The sequence below is a fragment of the Psittacula echo genome (genome assembly GCF_963264785.1).
Source record: "Psittacula echo genome assembly, chromosome: 1".
NCBI classification, from domain to species: domain Eukaryota; kingdom Metazoa; phylum Chordata; class Aves; order Psittaciformes; family Psittacidae; genus Psittacula; species Psittacula echo.
Genome location: NC_137735.1, coordinates 53574958 through 53593785, shown reverse-complemented (window position 1 = coordinate 53593785; position 18828 = coordinate 53574958). Strand labels below are relative to the sequence as shown.

Here is an 18828-nt window from a genome sequence, read left to right as displayed (position 1 = left end):
GCAAAAAGTTGTGTCGATGCTTTATTGCACAGACCTTACTTTTACTTTAGCTTGAATTAGGAAGTAGCAAATTTAAGGTAGGCCAAAATAAGTCTCATCTAAAGTGAATTATAGTCCACTTTGCTGTAGTTTAGCAGGTTGAAATGTTTCAAATTCCTGTACAGGCAAGGCCTAGAAAAGTTGATTTATTTCCATTTCATTCTTTACGCTCTCCTTTGGTTAACAAATTCCAAGGCTAAAGGTGGAAGACACTGATGATAAAGCAAGTAGGAATTCATTACAAAGAAGAAAGCTTAAAATTCCTCTGGTAGAATCTTATCCACTTTACCAGCCTTGAAGAGCATGGCACTTGTATTTTAGGTCCTGGAACAGAAGTATTCATCTCATTAGAAGATAAGAATTGCAGAAATCTTAAAGGTCCTTTGAGGCAGTCCAACTTGGGCAACTGACAGGATGCAACTTGTTGATGTACCTTCTGAAAAGAGAAGACGCACTTAGAGGAGCTTTAACTGCTGATAGGAGATACCCTTTTCCTAGCGGCTTCTTTTTAAAATCTATTTCTCTGCTGTCTGCCTTTCTCACTCCCCACAATTTGATTAAATTGTGATCTTCAGTACACCTAGCTAATATTGGCTGATTTTTGTAACTTCATTGAGTAGTTCCTTCTTCTGCTCCGTGTATGAAACAGTAACTTAATATTTTGCTGCCATTGTGGCTGATGCAAGTAGTTGCTTCATTTTTATTGCCTTGAAATCTGTATAAAGAATAAATGCATCTTCAGCTTCTAGTGGGTAGTGCTTGTACACTAGGAAGAGTCTGCCATAGCCTATTCTATTACCTGTGCTTTGGGAGTACTTAAGCAGAGGCAGCAGGAAAAAAAAAATTTTGCCTCCTTTCTTATTGCAGTCAAGCTCCTGTAACAAAGAACAGGCAGTAAGGATACATTACCTCACCTCTTCTTTTCCTCCCTGGTTTTTGGAAAGGAATTAGTTGCTGTATTTACTTCTACAGACATCCTCAGTAAGAATTTGCAGCCTCTGCAACAGAACTGCCCCTTCTCACCTCTTCACATGTACAGACTGTATACTGAAAATGTTAACAGTAGTCTTGGCATGTTTTTCAGTATAGACAAAGCCTTTTCAGGAGAAGGTTCTTTCATTTGAAATAGATGTCCCCAAATCCCTTTACTTTGGCTTCTGAATGCTTGCATCTGAAACATGGAGTTCACCCTGGTGGAGGGCCAGTTTTCCAAGCTTGCTGCCTTAACAGCTGAAAATATTTTTTGACCACATGCTTTTGTTTATTGTAAATAATTAATAGCACTGAATGGAAGAGGGAAGGGGTTTTTAAACAGCAGTATGGTGACCAAAGTTAGAGTGTTTGTCTTATTACATACGGGAACAACTCTGGGAGCTAGGAGATGGTGTTTAGAATACACTTCACTGATTGCCTCTCTTCTGTTTGTCTTTGTCTTCTAGGAAGATGTTATTAATACTCAGTGTGGCTACGATGCAAGGCAAAAACCAGTAAGTTTTGGTACCTTAAGGAGCTGAATTGTTCTTGCAAGAGCAGGTGTTTCCGATGATGGGGTAGTAGAATGTAATTACTTGTTTCTCTTGCTCCTCTTCTTGGCAGGAAGTTGATCAGCAGATTGTTATCTACACTAAAGGCTGCGTCCCTCAATTTGAGAAATGGTTGCAAGACAATCTTACCATAGTTGCTGGTATATTCATTGGGATAGCATTACTGCAGGTAAGCATTATGTTCTATGTAATGAGTTACACAGAAGAATAACAGATAAATAGAACATAGAAGGGGGGAACTGTATAAAAGAACTAGAAATAGTTACACTTAGACATATAATGTCCGTAGGTTTTATTGAGGGGGAGCTAAATGCATGAGGCTTTCTTTGTGTTAAGGAGTATTTAATTTTTTTGTTTGTCGGGATGCTTCTTTTTCTGTTTCAAATGTCTGCAGGTCAAAACTAATGTTATGTGTTAGATAAAGTTTATGTAGGGACTTTTAAGTCTGTACAGGCCTGCTATTTCTGATGGTGCTTAAGTAAGCAGCAAAAAGCCTTTACAGTTGTTTTTGTGAAGCAAGTCTAGAACTGTTTAATTTCCCGGAACCCAGTGGCACTATAGAAGTACTGGGGTTACAGGATTTCTTTCAGTTCTGTCTTCTGCCAGTGCTTACTGTTAATTTGATTTCTAACTTTCTGTTGTTTGTTTTCATATCAAAGTTTGGTAAAACCTAAGGAGTTCTACCTGTGTGAAAAGAGTTGTTCGATGCTCCAAATGAATAAACTCTTGTCTCTTCCAGATATTTGGGATATGCTTAGCCCAGAATTTGGTTAGTGACATTGAGGCTGTCAGAGCCAGCTGGTAAAACTGCTGAAGTAACCACAAGAAGACACTGGACAACCGAAACCCTCTGAAACCTCCAGTGTGTCGCTCCGACACCAAGCTGTATGGACATGGGTGACAGGGAAGTCTTCTCTCCCAAGTAGTCTCAAGTATAAGTTCCTGATATTGCAGTGAACTCGTGTTTCTTTGGGGTGGGGGGGAGAAGAGTGGGCTATTTAAAATCTGCTGCTCACTGACAGTTCTTTTTCTTTTAAAAAAGCTTTTGAAAGCTTTTCAAGACCAGTTTGAAAGCTCTTGAGCCGTGAATCTCTACTGTATTCTGGATCCTGAGTAACAAGTGGACACTTTTTTTTAAAATTGGTGTATTCAGTGGGACGGATTTGCATCGTTGTAGTCTGTGGATATGCTGTTTATTCTTCATGTCATGAGCTCTTCGATAGCTGCCAAATATTCCTGAGATGGTCTCTCTCCTCACCACTCTGTAAAGGAACAATCTTCTTGTTTCCACAGCTAAACATAGCTACAGGCCTAAACCCATCAAGCAGGAAGCAACTTTCTATGCATCTATTGTACAGTAAAAGAGATTGTTTTTAAAACAAGGGAAATTTTTTTTTTACACAAGCTTCCAAACATCTCCCTGCAGTACTCTGAGGTTGGAATCGGCAAGCTCACGGGGAGAATTGCCTAATTTTATCGACATCTTTCTTCCTTCTCCACCCTTGTATGAAGGGAAAGGAGTTTTATATTTGACAAACAAGGGCTGAAGAGCCTTTGGTTGCTGCCATACCTTAGGACATCAGTCTCTTTAAGGCAAGGATGGAATATAATTGTATAAATGTATGAAAGAAGCGTGGATGTTGGGTCCAAGTGAATAATATTATTCAAAGAATGAATGATATATTAACTTAAAAAAATGAAAACATATGTATTTGAGATGGCTTAATCTTTTGTTTCTCTGGAATTTAGTGTAACAATGTATTTAGGGAATCTTACTAATATTAGTGCTTTGATATACTTGTGCAAAACTCCTTTTTTGGTCTGTTCCTAGGCTTTGGTCTTTCATTTTTCTTTTTTCTTTAACTGTTTTTACTTGCATGAGCTGTGGAGTAAGAATCTGTGACACTCCAGTGCTTTAAATATGTGCATATGTTTAATACAGTCTATTCCAAACTTACTGGTAAATGCATGTGATTATGGAAAGATCATATCCCATTCCCTTGGAAGTTGGAGAGAACACCTTTTGCCAGAGTAAATGCTTACCTCCTGTGAATAAATCCTTGCTATGGAGATGATTCTCCCTGTGTTGCTCTAAATGCAGCAAAAACCTTTCTTGAAGCAATGGAATCGAAGTTTTAAAGTAGAACTGTGTATTGGGATCAGCCAGGACAGACTCTTTGAATTAGACAGAAGAGAGTAGAATTTGGAATAAAGCACAAATAGTGGAAGAAGAATTAGATCAGACTCCATCCATTGTAAAATTTTTGATTTGTTCTTCTTCACTAATAGTGAACTTACAAACCTGACCATGGCTTGGGTAGTTTTATTGCACTTTGTATAAATACATCTTGTTGTACAACTTTTCCCAGTATCTGCAGAACCAGTCCTGAAAGCTGTCAGCTCATGTCTCCTGCTTTGGTCAGGCAGTGGCAAAGAGTGTGTTGCACCTCTTTGTAAGAGCTTAACATATTTCTGAGATGAGTTTCCTAAAATGAAGTGTGTGGAGTAGAAGAGATGAATGCATTGCTTTCAACGCTTCCCTGTTCTGGGAGGTGGATAGAAGGCTGGTCTGATGACTTATTAAGGACCTTTCAGGTCCTATGACTCTTGAACCATGATAGTATACGTACCCTTGCACATTTTGCCTTCCTGTGCTTTAGTTTGCCATAGATTTTTCCCTTCTGAGTGCCGGTGGTAAGTGCACTGGTGCTCCACAGATGCCTCAGACAGTCCTGTTGTCCTCCTGTCTTTGAGCATTACCTCATCTTCTTCTGGTTAACTCCCACTGACTGGCTCTGAATCAGGCAGCCTCCATGTCCTTTGGTATCTGCTGTTAAAGGCCAGTTATGACTCATAAAATAATTTTTTATTTTATTTTATTATTTTTAAGCCTTTGAAAGCAATTATAAATCACTGTCCTTAATAAAGTTGGTTCCACCTCGCCACAGTGTTATGTTTTTTTTAGCCACTCCTAACTTGAGGAGTTACTGGTGTTTGTTTCCCCCTAAAGGGGCAGACCATTTTGCCTGATAGCAGCAGGGCAGACAGATCAGCACCAGTGTTGATGCACTGAGACAAAATGGTGTGGGGAGAAATCAGGGAAGCATGGTTGAGGAGCTGACCCATCCACCTCAGAGCCTCGGTTGTGACCCAGTGCTTTGGTTTGGAGAAGAAGAAAAAAATAAAGCCTACAATACAGAAACATTCCTTGTTGCTACTGGTCTTGAGCGCTGCTGTGGGCTTCCGAAGACAACTTCATTTTTCTACTTGAATTTCTGCAGTTGTTCTGTACTGTCCTTCTGTCTTGTCACGCTGTTCTCTGAGTTCCAGTCTGCTGGACGTGCTGTTGGCAGTGTCAGACTAATAGGAAGGTAAATGCTCTAAGGTGAGCAAATCTTGTTCTCACACACAAATGTGCAACACTTCTGCTGAGTCCCAGAATGTCTTGACTGTTCTCATAAAAACCACTAAATAACTTATTTTTCTAGAGCTTCATTTATTGCTGCAGATGCTGATACTCCCCTCTTCCCCACTCCCAAGAGTTGCTCTTATTTTCCTCATTTTTGCAGTTGTTTTATGGTTGCATACTGAATGTTCAGGATTAGCTGTCTATATTGCACATTTAAATCCCATGGTTTTTGTCTACAGATTGGGTAAGATGTCCTAGAAATGCACCATCAGCAGCTACTCAGCAGCTTAGGTGTCCAGTTTAGGAAGTTTGTGGGAGGCCTTGGAAATCAATTTATTAATGTCAGAGCCTGCCAAAAGCAAGCAAGCTTTCTTCCAGAAACTTTTGTGAAAACTTCAGGGGAGCTGCGACTAAAGCACAAGTGCTGGCTATGTGCGCTCGTTTTCTAAAGCAATAAGATATGATAGGCAGTATGACTTCTTGGCAATTCCTGCCTGGTGCAATGGTAGGATCGACTTGAGTTTGGAGGTCAGTCTAATTATCTTCAATGCACAATAGGTGTTCAGAAATTTGTTGTTAGGCCTTTGTGGAGTGTGAAATAGCTCTGTTTGCAGGGTGATGTGTATGGGATGGTGGCGTTACTGATGAGAGGTCTGGTAGCTTCAGCAGTAGCCTCGGCTTTAAAGCCATTTCCAAACTGCCCTCTGAGCAAAGGGCATCACAGTCCTTGCTCTCTTCTGCTTTCTAAATACTCTCCATATTCACAGGCCTTTGTTTGAGCTTTTTTTTTTAAATCAATACTCTAATGGGCAAATGTTTGATTTGTCTCAGTGTGTCTGTCTTAGTAGCAGTAGGATTTCTTTGCTTCAAAACCCATAATTTTGATTGTGCCCCTTAGAGTCTGAAGCTATGGAGATGCTTGCTCAAGTGTACTCTGTGCTGAAAGCCGCCTTCTCTCCCCTTTAAGAGAGATGCTAATTGTAGTTCTTGTGTGTAAATAGTGTTTGAAATGTAAATAGTAGCATGCAGATTAAGTGATCCTTGCACATGACTGCTTTTCACCCTAAAAGTGTTTGTTATAGATACGAAACGTGTCCACCGTGAGAGTTTGCTGAAGAAAAGCGAGCGGTGTCTGAGGCTATACCTGGCCTTGGAGGTGGGGAGGCAGTGCTTTCATCGCCTGCCCTCTAGTGTCCGCCCAGCCGGCGTGCTGCGGGCACCTGAGGGTGGTGAAGCCCTGGCCAGCCTCCCGGGCTCTGGTTTAGCAGCAGGAGCTCCCTTGCCTTTTTCCTTTGCTGCTTGACGCTAGAACAGCATTAGACTGTTAAGTGGAGGGTCAGAGTCAGCAACCCCTACCACTTACAGGAGGTTGCCATCACTTGCGGCAGGACTAAACATGGTGCTAATGCCTGTCCTGATGCTAATCTGTGATTTTACTACTTTAGAGAGGCCCTTGGTAAAATTGATTCTGATTAATAATGTTGGTTACAAGAGAAAATGTCATGTGAATTTCTGTTTCCCTTCTTGTGATGTGTGCCTTTTGGGTACATTAAAATGGCAGTTCCGCAAATACCTAGGAAGGAGATTACGTCTAAACAGGTGTCAAGCACCACTGAAGGTTACAGTTCTCCCTCCCATGTTTGTCTTCTCTCTGAAGCTTTTTCAGATGCCTATAATCGGTCATGAAACTGTCGAAAGCAAACAAAACAAAACTACCCTGTTGGGTCCGTTAGATACCAAATTTTGCCACTTGGAAAAATAACATTTTCTGTCGCTCTTAACATGCAGTATAAGTGTTGTGGCTCCTAGCGTGCACCAGGGAGCACTGCTAGCTGTCTTTTGTGTTTTGACAATATAGATGTATTAATAAAAAGATCCATCTGTATGTATGTTCATGTTCATGCTGTGTACAGAGTAGAGGTGGACCTGAAACTACCTTGAGTAATGGAGAGATTGCAGTTTGGGTTTTGTGACTCACCCCGTCTCTGAAATGTATATTCCAGATTAGTTCCAACTGGATCTCTCTCTCTCTGGTTCATCCCAAGGTGTACAGCAAGGTGTCGATATTTACCCTCTGTGTATCATTCCTTTTTATACGAATGTATTCTCTTGTGTTCCTTTTTATCAGTTGTAAAATGGATTGTAAAAGCCAACTACACTTACCGATTGAAAGTATTGCTATAACAGAACTGCATGCCCGGTAGAGTTTGACTTGAGCTTTAGTTTTCTGATTTGGGACTGGTTAACTTCAGTCTAGGAGAAAAGCATAGATCAGGTGCATAATATATTACTTGTCATCTTTAGCATTAGACTGTGGTGTTGTATCACATGCTGATCTCAATGGATGTAACTGGAGTCTACTTAGGAAGTTAATGCAACTTCCTGGTAATTCATTTTAAGCTGTTGAAAGTGGTCTTGATCACGCTACTTGTGTTCTTTGGGTTTTGTTTTTTAATAGAGGCATTTTTTAGGAATGTTTTAATACACTTATGATGGACAATACAATAGTTTTAATAGTTGTGCAGTATTCTGTATTTACTTGAAGTAAATCATTTTTTTATGCAATTTGTTAGATAATTACAATTTTATAAATAAAATTGCGTGAAATCTGACGTTGTGAATGTGTACTCTTGGTGGTAGCACTTAACATTAATGGTGCAAAGATACGTTCATACAAAATTCCTCCAGGAGCATATCCCCTGCCTCCTCTCCCCGAAACTATAATAGGGGAAATGAATCCCAAAGTCTCTCATACACAGCATAAAATACTGTGTTCTGATTAAGCCACAAAACACATTATCACGGTGCCAGTGGCTGCCCTTAAATGAATAATAAGCTAATATGTGAAAAGCGAATCCCCAGGTGAGGAGATCCCGTACCTACTGTCTGCTGTTGTTGAAGTCTCTGGCTGATGAACATGCTCTGCTTTTCTCCAACATGGTGGTGTTCCTCATTGCTGCAGCTGCTGGTTAGTACAACTGTTGGAGCTTTCCCCGTTATCATTTTGGTGACCCTGAAGTGTTCAGAAGCTGCTGCTTTGCAGTGGGCAGCACCAAGGGGATTTCATGACTTAATTAAGCTTTTGTGAAGGAAGGTGGGCATTTCCCTTTTCTAAGCAGAAGTACTGGGAGCTAACTTACTTTACTGTGCAGGTAAAAATAGGTAATGATGGTCTTGTGCTTGTTTAGAGAGGAGGAGGAAGGAAGCCTCCTTGTTTTAGTATTTCAAAAACTATAGAGCAAGCTAATCCAGTGTCTCAAAATTAGTTTTGTCCACAAAATGCCACTGTGATTTAAAAGCACATCTCTGTATCCAAAGTGAAGTCCAATGCCTTTTGCATATTTCAGGCATGTACATTTATCTGAACATACGGAAATGACTTGGCAAAATAAGAATGCAAATGTGGAGGCCTTGGGAGGAGGTGAGGGGAAAATGAAAATCAACCAAAAAGAAGCAAAGTCAAGGGCATTGCCTAAATCTTTGTAATGTGCAAGAGATGTGACACATCAATAGCCATTTTCATGATGGAGGGGGAGACTGGAGTGGCTTCCTATGTTCTGTCAAACTCTTAACAGACTTTGTGTACTGTTTCTTGAAGCTGTGGCTGGTTTCCATTTCTAGGGCTCCTGAAACAAATGACCTTTCTGGGTCTCATGGTCTCATTTGACCAATGGGTCCTCTGGATCCAGGGCCCATATTGTTGGGGTTTGTGCCTTATCCAAAGTGAAACTTTACCCTGTATTTCCACACTGTGAAATGTAAAACCATATGTATGCTGTTTATCTTCCTGACTGGTGTGCTGTTAGGTCTTGCAGGAGCCATTACGGGTGCAGGCAAGTGTAACACACCAGGGAGGTGCTGCCTGCCCTGTGCAATGTTGCAGCAGTGATCACTTTAGCTTGGTTTGCTGTGGCAGTAATGACAAGGCCTGACATCAGGCATCACTGTCATAAAAATAGTCTGAGCAGGAGATGTTGAGCTTTGCTTAGATGTAACTCATCTACTAAGCATCTAATCAGAACTGTTGTTGGCAATGTCGATTCAGTTGAGTTCAGTCAAGTAGTGAAATGCATACGATCCTAACGAGCTTAGATCCTGTTCCTCTTACTGAGGCTTGGAGGATAAACGATTTACTAGCCATGTAAAGTGACCTGCAGACAGCACCATGTCCCACAACAGCATTTGTGAGGGTAGACATAGTCTCTTCAATTACCTCCTGTTACTGCAACAAATGCCATCTTTGCCCTTGTTCAGGCTTTCCTTCTGTGTATAGGCATAGCACAGCTTTTATTGAGAAACGTAATACTCACTTGATAGTCCATCCAGGGAAACCATCTGAAAGTGGGATATCAGTGTTGGCTTTTCTGCTTGCTGTGACAGTGGTATCCCTAATAAAAAATTGATAATAAGGATATGGCTAATGCTTAACCTGCCTCCAGACAACCAGGTGAATGGGGAATTTTGTTGGTGTCACAACTTTGTTGGTTATCAGCTTGTGTGAGCACTTGCAGTTTATCCTGATTTCAAAACGAGCAGTCTCTTTGTAGAACTAGGTAAGTCACTGATAACTGGTCTTTCAAATGTATTTTGGGATCTGCTTAAATCAATGGACATTATTTCCATGCCTGAGAGAACCTGGACTTGCATGTGGGTCCACTGTGAACTGTGATTGTAAGCATGCTGGTTATGTTCATCAGTGCAGAGGTACTGTTATTTGGAGTCTGATGTCATGGGGTCTGGTCTGTGTGCACAGCTCTATGCTCCATCAGTGGCTTTATTGCACTATTACAAGCAAATAGCTTTTGAATTTATTTATTATTTTTTTATAAGAGGCTTTTTAGTATGGTTTAATATTAGCAGCTTTTTCCGTGTGTTTGTGGCACTGGATTAAATGGATGTGGAATCTCTGCTGTGTAAATATTCCTGTAGCATTAACTGTGTTTTGGTAGTGTCTCAGCTTAAACTGACTATCTGAGGCACGTTTGTTTCCATACCCAGCTTGTGTACTCCCTTTCCCATCATGACTGGCATCTTCCGATCACAGTGTTGGTGGGATAGCCAGTGGTTTCATGGATTTGACAAGGTTGAAAGCAGCGTTTTTGCAGCCACATGGCATGGGATCACATGGGTGCTTGGACTCTTGCTTTGCTAACCTCTGGTGATAAAAAAGGAGCTTCTAACTTCTGAGGCTGGCACTTCAGTCCTGGAAGTGCTGAATTCACCTTCAAGTGTTACAGATCTTATGATCAGTTTGCACTGTAGGCTTGATCAAACTAGACAAAGGCACCACACAGTCAAAAATAACATGCACAGGCTTGCTGGAAACTGCTGTCCCAACTGCTCCTTGTGTTGCAAAAGAGTTGTCTGTTGGTTTGCCTGCTGCCATGGTAAAAACCTAAGAAGAGCAGCTATGAGATATGATGCTTAAACTGGCTATTTCCCAACTCCTTTACCTAGGACAGGAAAAAAGGATCACTTGATGAAGTTCTGTTGAAAAGCAGCTGCAAGATGCACCTTTAAAAATCCATATATAAAATTCCCCAACAGACAAAACCCCAACACCAAGCAAGCTCGAGAGCATTCGGATTGTACAGAGTATTCCTGTTAAAATGCACTATTGTTAAAGCACACAGTGCTGCTGTGTGAGCATACACAGTGAAAGAGGTTGGAATAGTTTCCTTTGTATTCACCCAGCTGAAAGGCAGTGATTGTGTCAGGGCCAGAGGCAGGAATGACAAGGGCTCCTCGCCAGTGCGAGGTCAGTCACGGCTTCCACGTGATTACAAAAAAGGACAAACCACAGGATAAAGTGAGGGCACTGAAATTTTTATTTGTTACCTCTGGGTACCACGAGTTTGACATTAATAGGCAAGACCAGTGAATGAGCAGTACATTGCATTCAAACCTGAACCTCCAAAGCACCAAAAATTGAGCTAGGTTTACTGCTTAATCCTACAGTCAGCGCACTAGTCTGGACTTGCTGCATCTTGTATCATCCCTAATTTAGTAGTACATTGTTATGCAGTTAGGGAGCGTGAGGAAAGAGTCATTGTGTAGTACCACTTCTACGTCATCATAGGACTACAACATGCACATTCTATTATGTGGCCCAAGCAACAAGAATACAAGTAGAACAGTTACAGGTGGAGACAGGTTCATGTTAACACCACCTATGAATTTGTAGAAACCTTTTTGGATGGGTACCTACAGCAGTTCATCAATTTGTGTGGGAACATTACACGCATGCACAGTGATACAGTGGAAAACACAGCAGGAGCGGCAGCAGGACGGAGGACAAAGGTGAAATCTGTGATGGGATGCACTGGAAACAAGACCTTCCTCAGCTTTCTACAGCAAGTCTCTGCTCTGTTAGTGAGGCCTGCTGCGCAACAGTTTTGTTCTCATGGCTGCGGAGTTTTGATATGACTTCTAGAAACGCCATGCTCTGCACTTCCTTTTGAAGAGGCTCTGGAAAAAGAAACAGTAAAAGAAACAGCGCTTTGTATGAGGTGGGCAAGAGAACAGAAAAGCGTGGTGAGCGTGAGAAACTATTCTACTGAACCCCATACACACAGAGGCACACAAGTGTGTCTGTACCCATAATCTTTGTTGGATTGGTTTTTGAGGATGGAGAGAAAACTGCAGGGCCAGGGGCATGCACAGACTCCCTGGATTTCAGGCAGAGATGAATGACGAAGCTGCTGCACAGAAGTTAACATCTGCCTCCCAAAGCAGATGCTGAGGAAGTATTCCTGGTGAAAATGTTCTTTTGATTTATTCCTTTAAACTAGCCTGGCCAAGTGAGCTTGCCTGGAAAGGTTCACTGTGGTGTTTGTATCACACAGCTCTGGTTGCTTGTGTTGGGGTGTGAAGTGGGCGAGATGGTTCTTTGAGGGATGTGGCACCACTTAGTCACTGTTAGCTGTCCACTTACAGTTTGGCTCTAAAATATCACGTGGTGCATAGCCCAATGTTGTGCATAGGTATACTGCACTTACAGTTTTCCTCGAAACTATGCAACACTGTTTAATGCTTCTCATCCTGATTGCTCTGTGCTTTGTATTAATAAGGAGAGGTTAGAAACAACCCATAAAATTGAGCAATATTTAAGAAGTAATGAGTTTTCACAGAGCCCTGGACTCCAGACATCTCACAGTTAAGATCCAAAGCAGCTGGGTTTGTTTCATGCCCTGTTCAAGCCACTTTAGAAACTCCCGCTCAGCAACAAATACCTACATATATTTTTGCTTTCCAGGTGCTGCTGTGGCCCTAATCCGTGCACTGCCCAGGAGAAGTCCAAGCCATCTGTTCCAGAGAGCTGTGCTGTATGCTGTGCACATTTGCTACATTTTTTAATAGCAAATGTTGACATTTGTTTCTCTTCCTACCTACTTTCTTGTTTGCATGTTTTCAGTTTTCTTGCAGTTTAACCCCTACCATACAGAGCTGGGAACTCTGATGCTGCTGTGCCCTGGGAACCCGCAGGTACAGAGCAGTACCAGCAAAGCTGTTGGGGTGGCTATGCTGTGTAAGCACTTTCTGCTCTCTATCTCCTGAGATACCGTCATGTTTAAGCAGATGTTACTGAATTGAATTTCAGGAATTTGCTGTCCTTTGCAGTAGCTGAATAGTTCTGCTTAATGTCTAGCTTCCTGTGAGCCTGGAGACCCTCACACACAGAAGTGACTGTGCCAGCAATGAATGCTCTTGCTTTTGCTGATTCTTTACATTATGATTTAAATGTTTCTATTTTCCATTGTCCTCATTCTTCCCTCTTTCCATCCATTCACTCAGCTGCAAGAGCAACTTCCAGATGGCAAAAATCGCATGTAAACAGATACCCATTTACTGTTTAACACACAGCTGTTGGCACTATCAAGTTAAAAGTGATGCCAGATACTCTGTAAGAAAGGGCAGTAACAGCAGCAGTCACTGGAGAATTAAACTTAGCAATAATTAAGCCAGTGCAACCATTTCTAGTCTTTATTGAGCTGTACTGGGGTCAGTTACTTTAAAATCACTATGCATTTGTGTCTATACTACAGTATGGAAACATGTAAACTTGGAGTGGAGACAGTGAAAGTAAGAGGCAAAACTGGGAGAGGTGTATTTACTTTCACACGTAAAGAGCAGACTGGCTTTTTGAGCCCTGCTCCTTGGTTAAAATAGTAAAAAAGTTAATACCAGGGTTGCTGAGTTGCTCCTCTCGTGTAGTCACCAATTTTACACAGGTCTGCCCATTAGGAAGCGGGACTGAACAGTGGGTCAGCTAGTGCTGGACCTTAACTGTACAGCTGTGTACTGTGATGATGCGCTGTCCACTCCCTGTGAGCCTGGGAGCAGGCTAAGATGCCTTATGTCTAGGCTTACAGTGTGGTGGCAGACTGAACTCTGCCAGTTGGATAACCTTAAAAAAACTCCTGAGAGTGTTCCTTACTCTGGTGGAATAGACACAAGGGTATTGGACTTCAAGTAACTGTCAGTTGTGCAGGTGACAGAGAGCTGCAAGACTGACAGGCCTCATTTTCAAAGAGGGGAAAATGCAAGTGTCAGGTAGGATTTCTGAGGATGACTATTTTAGTGGGAAGCAGTGGGAATACACACAAGAGCATCATGGTGAGGCTGAGGGGGAGCCTCTGCAGCAAGGCTTCTGCTCGAAAATGCACAGATAATCCCAGGCACAAAATGGCTCAAGAAAGTTGTGAGTACCAACTCAATTACATGTCATAACATTAAAGTGAATGCCTTCTGAGAGCCGAGGTAATTTCTGAGCACAATCTTTGTGCATCGAGATGTATACACTGCTCTAAAACCAAATACTTGTTCCTTTAAGATGGCTGTAATACAGCATTCACTTGCATGGGTGTACAGGTCAGCAGTTACACTTAGTAAGCGTGGTGAACTCTGTTTAAGGAGAAAAAAAACCCAACAGCTTTGTTTACAGAGACAGCACACACCTGGCCATGATAACTTTTAATTAATTCAATTGAATTGCTGTAAACTCATCTCTAGAGAACCTTCAGATGCTTCACACTTGGCAAGTCATGTGCAGACAGGCCCTGAGTTTCCACCTTTCTGACTTAATCCAGTTCTTTATCTTAGTTGTCTGTAAACTTCTGAAGCCTTTATGGAATTAAATTTGTTCTCCTTTCACAGAGTAAATACTTCTCAAAAAACTGAATGAAAGAGACACAGCCACCACTGGAAACCTCAGCTGGAAATCAAGTTTCCCCATGATACCTTGCTCTTCTGTGTTTTGCGGGTGTTTTGGCGGCGTTTTGTTTGTGAGGGTTTTTGCTTGCCTGTTTGTTTGCCCACACAAAGGTAAGAAGTTGCAATATCAAACTGTGGCCCACTTACCCCATCCTCAAAACAGTCTGACCTTTAGCAGAGTGCTAGCTCGGAAAGATTAGAGTTCACAGTGTCCAGCACTGATGTGTGTTAGAGCGTGGCCTGCTTGTCTTTCAAAGCACCCATGAACAGTTGAGCCCGGTGGGCTGAGCCTGTGAGTGCTGCTGAGGGAGAGACTCTACTAGTGAGAGTAAGTGTGAGGATCTCTCCATTTATGTGCATGTGTGTCCTTGCATTAAAATTACCTGTATCTTTGTTTCCTACTAGTCTCATAGGAATTTAAAACTAAGAGTGAGGAGGCTCCTTGTAAGATTCAACTGAATTTTACTTGACCATCAATTATGGAAACTTGCAGCTGAAGGTGAAAATAAAGTTCTTGCTATCTGCATATTTGCAGAGAGCATGATACAGTACGGTTTTAAATGCCTTTTATTTCTCTTCTGTCAGTTGAAGTTTGAGCAGAAGCCAGAGTCCAATTTCTGCAGTTTGTATCCAAAACCGAGTTAACAGTCTCTCTCTTGACACTATAAATACTATAAATGAAGTGTCATAGTAAACTGAATCCTTCTGTGTACATTCATTGTGAACAGAGAACCAGTCTCTGAGTGTGGTTGCACACTCTGTATGTTCAGGCTAAAAGGGAAGAGCTAAGTTTAAATACATATATCTCTTAAGAAAGCAGCCTCTGCCGAATACTCACCAGATCCTATAAGGGCACAGATCAACACCATGGAGTTGTATTTTATTTCTGGAGCACTCCTGTCGTCTGAGAGCAGTCTGTGCAGAATCTGAACAAGCTGAGCGTTTTCGAGATCCTTTTCAGCGGTGACTGAAATACAAGTGAAGATTTGTAAACCTGGAAGTGCTGCTTGCTTTGATGCTTCTGTGCATTAGCCGTGTATTGAAACATGGATCTCTCACTGTAGTGAAAGTGGTTCTGTGGTACATGACTCACTGGCAGAAAACTGAAGCGTGTATTAGATGGTATGATGATAGGAATCACAGCTCTTGCTATTAAAATGTAAAATGGCCTAACCACTTGAAAAGACGGTAACAAGAGTTTAATGATAAAATCCAATCTTAAATGTGCAGTGAGCTGATGGAAAAGCCATCAGGCTTTCCAGCTATTTAGGCCAACAACTACAACATTCCAGCTTTCAAGACTTCTACTGCCTGAACTTGTTTTTGGAAATTCTACCTGAGTAAATATTAATTCTTAATTCCATGGCAGAGGGAGCTCAGGGTTCATTATAAAAGCTGTGAAAAACTTTTCAAGATCAGAGCGCAAGTTATTTCCTCTGTAGTGTTAAGAAACATTATACACTGGATTCAGGCTCAAAGCCTTTAAATGTCTGAAGACAAGACAAAGAAGGGTTAGACAGTTCACCTGAATAGGAACATTTTTCCTTTTAATTAAAACAATTCCTTGATGTACTGTCAGTGATTTGGAAGCTGAACATAGCACTCCTGCAGTATGTGATACTAAGAGATGAAATCAAGAGCAAAAATACATAATATTGCTTATTTAGTTCCTTACATTAGTTAATAAGCAAGCAAATAGGATAAACAAAACCTCTGGTGGGAAATTGACTTTTTGTTTGTTAAGCTGAGGTACTACAAAAGCCTTCACATGGCAACTCTTGCACCCATTTCTGTGGAACATCATAAAGGCATTTGGGAGCATTATGCACCTCTGTGTGTATTCTCTAGCTCTCAATTAGGTACATGAAAGCATTGCTTTGGTAAGCTCTCTCAAAGGGGATTAACCAGTCCAGTGTAGGAATGTGAAGGTCAGGTCATGTAGTCTCCACTCTTAACATATGATTTTCTTCTGTTAGTCTTCTGGGATTTACCCAAAATTTGAAAGTTACGTTGAAGGAAGGACTGGAGAGCCAAGGAGTGACCAGTAGGACCCGCTCACCCTTTAATAGCCCCATATGGCCAGTGCAAAAGTCTAATAGAGAGTGGAGACTACGAGTAGACTATCGTGGCCTGAATGAAGTCACACCACCACTGAGTGCTGCCGTACTGGACATGCTGCTCAGGTCAGGCTGGGTATCGGTCAGCAGATGGTGAGTGGCTGTATTCTCTTCCCTTGTTATTTCCATTATCATTATTATTATTGGTGGTGGCAGTAGTGGTTTCTAGATCATGTGGTCAACTACCAGAATGATCATAGAATCACAGAATCATAGAATAGTCAGGGCTGGAAAGGACCTTAAGATCATCTAGTTCCAACCCCCCTGCCATGGGCAGGGACACCTCACACTAAACCATGTCACCCAAAGCTCTGTCCAACCTGGCCTTGAACACCACCAGGGACAGAGCATTCACAACTTCCCTGGGCAACCCATTCCTTGCAGTAAAGAACTTCTTCCTTATATCCAATCTAAACTTCCATGATGGAATAGACATTGTATTACCAGCAAACTCCAGTTTTCTGCATGACTCAATTGCCTGCCTATGTCTGCATGAACTATATGTCTGTGCTACTGAAAGGCAAGGGGAAGGAGGAGGCTGTTCTACATTGCAAAACAAACTCACGCAGCTTTCCTGCTGCAACCTCTCTTGGGCACAGACTGGAAAGAAAACAGTTCACCTGTGGGATACTCACCTAACTCTAAAGCCGCTATTAATGCCAGTGCAACGAGAGCTTCGTTTTGCATTATTACGTGTTCACTGGTTGCCATGGTTACTAAATGCTTTATGCCTCCACTCTGTACAATGGTCCTAATTACATCCTAAAATAAACAGAAATGGAAAAAATCTGTGTTGCATACAAACTGTATTAAACAATGAAATTGTCCCGGTTGCTGTTATCTTTAGGTAAGGATACTCCTTGGTTTATGCACATAAAACCACTTTATACATGAACGTACATGCATGTGGGCCTATAAATGATCTGCCATTGCTCTGCAATTTTCAGATAAAACCTGTTAAAGCAAAGCAGTTAACCACATAACTAAGACACACATAACTAACTCTTTTCCAAGTTATACTGTTTAACTCAAATTTTCATGTTGTGCCATCGATTACCTAATGAATGCTTTTTGTTATGTTTGAACTCAGCTGGTTAATTAGTTTTCCCTTACTAATGTTGTGATGTTCAGAGCAGCTTATCAAAAGCACCCAATAAACAACATATTTGGGATAAGGAGATGCAAGAACATAGTTTTAACAAAGTTATAAAATCCTTAATCTCTCTCCATGAATTTTCACTTTCTTTAAAATGTTCAGAGGTGTGAGATCACCAATGTTACACCTTACTCTGCTGTAGGAATGGTGTACTTCCAAAACGGATTTTTGGAAGTGGTCAGGAAAAAGTACAGCATTCTCTTGAAGTATTGTGGAATTTTCCTTCAAATACAAAGCAGGTTAGGGATGGATAGTTATGGGATAACAATGTGTTGGTTTCTGTTCTAAAGCCAGCAATTAAAATGAACTGTTGCCCAGTATCTAAGAAATGAAAATGTTGACTGGCTAAATGGCTTTAAAGTAGTTTAAAAACATAGTCCAAAATTTGATCCATATATGACATTACATATATGACAAAGGATGAATTTCTGGTGTTAGAAGGCCTTTGATTAGTTGTAAATTATCATTAAAAAGTGAGTTTGCACCTAATACTTTCACAATTATATGTTCCCAAAATGCTTGCAGAAATGTTGGACTGAAAATCAAGTATTGGCATGCCGAAGGGAAACTGTTCAAGGAAATGTGGTTTGGCTTTTATTATTTTTTTGTTCCGTGGGTGCACAAAGTTTTGCAATAGTAGCTATTTCTTGAAATAAGAATCTGATTTAAATTTTTAATCAATGTGTTGAATTCCCATTTAAGGCACACATCTCTTTCTAACTCCAGCCAAAAGCCAGAACTTACGAAGTGATACATGTGCTTAGAATGATTTCTGTTTCAGTGCTTGCACAGACTAAGCAGTGATGTCCTTCATGCAAGGAAGCAGACACAGTATGATCATCATCCTTGAAAATGGAAATAGTTTTAGATAATCATACTGAAGGTTCCAGTGGCACAGGTCACAGCCTAATGACTCAAGAATTTCACATTTAAAACCTTTTTTTTGTCTGAATGACATAATGTACGCAAGCATGTAACTGTTTTTATACTCTTCCTTATTTGCAGTGATGTGTTTTATTGTTTGTGATTTTCTGGTCGAACTCCAAAGTAGTTTTGAGACTTCACTGAGTAATATGGGAACTGCTAATTTCTGCTAGAATTGGTGTACAATTTTGGCTATATAAACTTTGGGAATCGATCAGCACATTTGACATAATATCTTTTATTTTGTAGGTGAACATCACCCTCTAAAAGGCAGTACCCAATAGACAGAAGAGGTGACAACAGTCAGGTTTGGTGTTAAGTGTGACACTTAACTCACAAGTACCCACTTCATTTTTTAGAATGAGAAGTGAGTTTTCTAAACTACTGTTGCCTCTGTAAATATTACCCCAAATCCTTTAAAATTAA

The 18828-nt window shown here is 41.0% G+C and overlaps 2 protein-coding genes across 4 annotated transcripts in view; one reads left to right on the top strand and one right to left on the bottom strand.

The window, feature by feature from the left end:
• The window catches only part of TSPAN5 (tetraspanin 5), a 96694-nt gene extending 92166 nt beyond the window's left edge, over positions 1–4528 (top strand). For all 3 annotated transcript variants that reach the window (XM_080639143.1, XM_080639142.1, XM_080639144.1), the window contains 3 exons: positions 1479–1526; positions 1636–1752; positions 2323–4528. In XM_080639143.1, the coding sequence (XP_080495269.1) occupies positions 1479–1526; positions 1636–1752; positions 2323–2388 (231 nt within the window). In that variant the 3' untranslated portion in view covers positions 2389–4528. The remainder of the gene's footprint in view (positions 1–1478; positions 1527–1635; positions 1753–2322) is intronic.
• Positions 4529–11332: 6804 nt separating this feature from the next.
• Positions 11333–18828, bottom strand: part of RAP1GDS1 (Rap1 GTPase-GDP dissociation stimulator 1) — a gene marked incomplete at both ends in the record, with an annotated part of 94044 nt that continues 86548 nt past the window's right edge. The window contains 3 exon segments of the mRNA XM_080636154.1: positions 11333–11460; positions 15044–15172; positions 16958–17084. Of these exon segments, the coding sequence (XP_080492280.1) occupies positions 11333–11460; positions 15044–15172; positions 16958–17084 (384 nt within the window).